The 5,814-nt window shown below is 42.5% G+C and overlaps 1 protein-coding gene across 1 annotated transcript in view; it reads left to right on the top strand.

The window, feature by feature from the left end:
- Samd3 (sterile alpha motif domain containing 3) overlaps nt 1-5,814 on the top strand; it is a 48,912-nt gene that overhangs the window by 36,514 nt on the left and 6,584 nt on the right. Inside the window, exon 7 of the mRNA XM_005360901.2 lies at nt 2,289-2,489. Within this exon, the coding sequence (XP_005360958.1) occupies nt 2,289-2,489 (201 nt within the window). The remainder of the gene's footprint in view (nt 1-2,288; nt 2,490-5,814) is intronic.

Here is a 5,814-nt window from a genome sequence, read left to right as displayed (position 1 = left end):
AAAAAAAAGAAAAAACAAAACAACAAACCAAAAAAACAAAACAAAACAAAAACAATTGTTCATTTGAATTTTGGTGGCTGGCATGCTTGGTACCTGTAAAAAGGGTCACTTAAAAAGAAAAAGAACTGGGTAGACTTTTTAGTGGGTGAGTAAAGTGTTTATCGAATAAACACGGAGCTAAGTTTAGTCTTCAGCACTCTTGTGGCTATGGTGACATGAGCCTGTGATCCAAGTCCATTGACGGAGAGGGACACACTGGAGGATCCCTCGCCTCCCAGTCAGCCAACCAGTCAGTCAGGTTCAGTTCAGCAAGAGCCCTTGTCACACAAACCAACAATATGGCCAATAATCAAGGAAGATATCTATTGTCAACCTCTGACCTTTACACTCATGTGCATACATGTGTACCCTACACACACACACACACACACACACACACACACACACACGAGAGAAAAATAACAAAACCTTAATTAAAACCTTTTATTGACTTCTAAGAATTAAATGCATAGAATTAACACAGGTAAATTGTAAATTTTCTGGATAATCTGATTCCACGTAACCAGATAAGTAGGAATTAATATAACTTTTTTTATCAGAGACCAGCTTCGAAAAAAATACCACTTACCAGGTTAGGGGCATGGGGATTAAAAAAGTTAGTAAAGGGTACGAAGATGTGAGTGAAAATAATAAAACAGAAAACATAGACTAGTACTGGGAGGGAGTTGCAGTGAGTACTGAAATCGCTCACGTTTAATTTCCATTTGCTTAAAAAAAAAAAAACCCGTCCCCAAGAGGTAGAAGTAAGATTAAAAAAAAAAACTGCATTAATATAATACTGTTGGACTCTAGCGTCCAAACACCGAGTAGGAGTCACCCCCAGAGACCATCTCATACACCACAGCCGATGCAAAAGCATGAGGATTTTATTAATTCTGTCATGACAGGGTCCCCCAGCATTCGGAAAGCCGAGGGACCTCGAATAGCTGGTACAGTCTACTTTTAAAGGGGCCACAGAAGCAAGGGAGGTTGTTCTTTGACTATTCTGATTGGCTTATTCGAAAGGGCTATTACCAATAATTGACTGGAGAGCTGTTGCCAGATCAGATGAGGTAAGAGGTCATTTTGACCCCGTTTCCCAGGGGACTGAACCAAAACATACGTGTAAGGGTAATTGTTCAGGAACTGAGTACGTGCGAGTGTAGCTGTTAGGTCCTTGGTTCCCAGGGGAGGAGGGGAAGTACTATGGCACAGAGGCTGAGAGAATTCAGAATTGTCAAAAATGGCTTCAGGATTATCTTAAAGTCTTACAATACAAGGAAACGAAAAGACCAGTAGAAGGTTGTGGTCTACATTCTTAGTTAAACATTCTCTAGCTAGAACAAGACGTGTAATGCTCACACCCTAGACCAAAACATTCTGTCAGCAAACCGCTCCCAGGGTGGAATGAATCCATTGTTTCTCCCTAAGGGAACTGGAATTTAGTTGGAGCCTCAGACTTTTGTTTGGGGTAGGAACAGATCTACTTCTCTATTCCTGAAATACAAGGCGTGGTATTAGTCAACACCTGCTGACAATAACCTTGAGAGAGCAGAATTCTCTATTCTAAATCTAGGTGGGACCTTTGTTTTAGGTAGAAACAGGCAATAACCTTGAAGAAATAGAAGTTCCAACTCTCTGACCTTTGGTCAGGGTAGAAAAATAGGCTCCCAATTTTGGTCCTCCACACTCTTTTCAATTTTTTTTTCTTTTCCGAGACAGGGTTTCTCTGTAGCTTTGGAGCCTGTCCTGGAACTAGCTTTTGTAGATCAGGCTGACCTCGAACTCACAGAGATCCGCCTGTCTCTGCCTCCCGAATGCTGGAATTAAAGGCGTGCACCACCACCACCCGGATTCTTTTAAATTTTTCAAGAGCACAGGAGGCTGGAAAGATGGCTCAGAAGCTAACAGAACTTGCTCCTATTTCCAAGAACCTGGGTTCAGTTCCAGCACCCATGCTGAGCAGCTCACAACAGCAGGTTCATCATGGCGCACATACACAGAAATAGACACACAGGCATAAATATAACAACTACAAAGTTTTTTTTTAAAGCATAGACTATAATTCCATTATAAGTACCTAAGTTTCTTTCATAAATGACCATCCCTTGGTTAACCACATGACAATACACATCTTAGGGATATATCATAAAGAATGCAATAACAGTCCCTCAGAGAGCCGAGTTTCCATGAAGTTCTCCTCTGTCTTGAAACATGAGATTAACTGATACTTTGAATATATTCGGCAGGAAGAATCCGTTTATTTAGATTCGGAGGTGGATGAGCATATTCACTGGTTCCAGCGAGAATTTATGAAAACAGACAAGGACTGGAGAGAAATTGACAAGAGGATGAGCCAGACTCTGGAAATCAGAAGAAAGATGATTGACCGCCGAGCACCCCTCAAGGACATTCTCACGATGTTTCCTTTCCTGAAGTGCCCTTACCAGGTAAGCATCTCTGGTCTTGGCGTCACGTTTGCGTCACGTTCGCATCACGTTGGTTTTCTTCCTCTTTCGTCTGGAGTGGTGACCAGACAGCCTGGCAAGGCAGTGGGTGTGGCTCTCAGTATGGTGTGAGCAGGACAGTTAATGCAGTTAGTCAAAGCTGCAGGAAGCCCCTTCGAGAAAACCAATGCTGATGTCTTTAGGATCAGCGTTTCCTGTAGGGCACAGGATGGGGTGATAGTGGGGGGAGGGCAGGTGTCTGTATGTATTTAGACAGTTAAAACGGTATGTTCAGAACTCCTCCCATATAACATTTTTCTATGTCTTTTATACTAACAAATCTTAGGCTCTTAGAATTTCCATTTCTGTGATAAAACGCCATAACCGAAAGCTGCTCTAGGAAGGAAGGGTTTATTTGAGAAAAACCAACCAGATCTTAAAGTGGTTTGACTGCTTCACTGTCCTATAACCACTGAGAGTCATTTGCCGGGGAAGTAGGCTCTGAGGAAGAGAAGCGGCTCCTGGGGGAGGGGCCCTGGCAGTTAAGCCCTATGCGCCACCACCTCGTAAACATTAGTATCCTCTCCTTTAAAACTCTTTCAACAGATTATTTTGTTTCTTCGAGATGAGGTTTCTCTGTGTTGCCCTGGAGTTGTCCTATGTGCTCTGTAGACCAGGCTGGTCTCAAACTCACAGAGATCCTCCTGTCCTCTGCCTCCAGAGTGCTAGGGTTCAAGGTAGTTGCCACCACCTCCCCGCCTCCACGGAAAATTTAAAAATTAATAACAAAATCACATTTGATTGTACAGAACTTCATCTAGGATTCTGTCAGTGGGCTTTAAGGATATGATGCAAGCCAAGCAGGGCTGAGATTTATGAGGGTGAAGTTTCTTGAGGTCTTTGAGATGCTACCACGGTTTCCTTCCTGTGAAGCAGCCTCAATAGCCACCTCTTAGTTAAGTGAAAGTGGGTTCTGGATTAAAACTGTTGTCCCAGCCAATCAGAAGATCAGGCAGGAGGGGCCTTTATGCCAGGGTGTTTAAGGCCAACTTGGGCAACATAGTAAGACCTTTACTCAAAAACAAAACAAAACAAAACCCATAACTTCACCAAAACACCTAAGAATGAAGCTAATAGAGCATGGAAAACTTTTGTAAAGAATCTGAGTTTTTTTTTACTCTAATAGAGTAGAAATACTGCCAGCATGGATAGAACTGAGGAACCAAACTAGGTGAGGCATTGGCTTGCAGGCCTTAGCTCCTTGGCCTGGCATTATTGGTAGGGGAGGCACTTCTTACTATGCAGAGCTAAAGTAAGATGGCTGTTTTGACAGGTGGGAGCATGCAGTGCTTAGTGGTCCCACTCAGCCCAACAGGAAGAGCCTGGGGTTTGGGAATGATGGACAGCTGTCCAGAGACAGACATGCCGAAACTTTGCCAGTAAGCCACTGCCACGTGGTGATACACAGATTCATGGAGATGGGTTAAATTAATATGTAAGAGTTAGCCAATAAGAAGCTAATGGGCCAAAGAGTGATTTAAATAGTATAGTTTCTGTGTGATTATTTCGGTTTGGGGAGGTCAGGAAAAACAAGCGGTCTCCCCTCAACAACTGAGGGCTGATGCAGGAAGTACACAGTTTGATAAGAACAGTCACACACTCTTGTATGGCATCCAGAAATCCAAGCCTTGTAAGAATCACCCCTAGGCTCAGTTTATCCCAGTCAAGGGCAAAGCCCAAAACAAACTTACCTAAACAAATGATGAAGTCTGGCAGGCAGGGAGGAACAACAAGGTTCTTAATGACCGACAGTCCAAAATTTTGCATCCTGTAAAGGAAAACCAGTTACTGGGAACTCCCTGCTGGCGGGTCGCCAGGAGACACCCATGCAAGCGAGCAGTGTTGTTCTGGTTGCTGTGCTAGATTTCTGAACTCATAAGTCCAGACTATGGAAGTACCAGCCCCATCCATTGGACAACAGTTTAGAGTTTACACAGCCCTGATGAAGCTTATCTCCACCCAGCTCATATAACCATTTGACTGGTCCTACCCATGACCCAGCCTTCCAATGGCTGTCCAATGCTTAGGTGTGGTGGGAAACATAGTATGATCAGTGAACCTGAATTATCATGTATGTGGGAAATCTCAGCAGACACAGTGAATATAGGGGAAAAAAGATAGAGAAATTTAGAATTGAAAAGCACTTTATTCGAAGTGAGTGCCTCACTGGGTAGGCTTAACAGCACAGTGAAAACCAAAGCAAGAAGCTGAACTTGAAGATGACCAGTAGAAATTTTCCAATACATGTAACTAGGAAAAAATGATTAAAATTGTGCAGAAGGGCTTTTCGACCTGTCATTCATTGGGACTGTGACTGTGTCTGCATTGAGGATATTGGCAGGCAATAACACTGCGAAGTTAGAAGCATGGAAAGAGAAAGAAAGGCTAGAGAAAGCTCTGTGAGCTATGCTAGATCTCAAGGTATCAGTATGTTTGAGTCTACTTACATGCAGGAGCATAAGCAGTCATTCATTTTTATGTTTCTTTTCCTTGTCACTTAAATGGCATATGGGAGATTCTCAGTGAATAATGGATTTGAAAATGGAAACCATGCTGTGAGATTATTGGTTCTGGTGAGGGGTAGGCATAGTAAAGATGGAAAAAACAGGATCTAAAACTCAAAATGAGGAAGATTACATGAACTGCTTTTGAAACATTAATCCTTGGCTATAAGGTCACTATCAAGGTTAAACAGGCAGGCGGCCAAGTGTCCTTGCAGAAGTCTTTTGTGTATAAGATTGTGGTGGCACCAAAAGCAATCTACAGATTCAATGCCATGCCCAGCAAAATCCCAGAAAAATTCTTCAAAGACCTCAAAAGAACGGTATTCAACTTCATTTGGAAAAGCAAAAAATCCAGGATAGGCAAAACAATCCTGTGCAATAAAAGAACTTCTGGAGGCATCACAATCCCTGACTTCAAACTCTACTGCAGAGCTGCAGTACTGAAAACAGCCTGGAATTGGCATAAGAACAAACAGGAGGACCAATGGAACCGAATAGAAGACCTGGTTATCAATCCACACATCTTCGAATACCTGATCCTTGATAAAGAAGCAAAATATATCATGGAAAAAAGAAAGCATATTTAACAAATGATGCTGGCATAACTGCATATCAACATGTAGAAAAATGAAAATAGACCCATATCTATCACCAAGCACAAAACTCAAGTCCAAATGGATCAAAAGCCTCAACATAAAGCCAGCCACACTGAACCTTATAAAAGACAAAGTGGAAAGAACACTTGAACACATTGGCACAGGGAA

Source organism: Microtus ochrogaster, linkage group LG4, assembly GCF_000317375.1.
Source record: "Microtus ochrogaster isolate Prairie Vole_2 linkage group LG4, MicOch1.0, whole genome shotgun sequence".
NCBI lineage: Eukaryota > Metazoa > Chordata > Mammalia > Rodentia > Cricetidae > Microtus > Microtus ochrogaster.
This window is presented reverse-complemented; position numbering and strand designations above follow the sequence as displayed.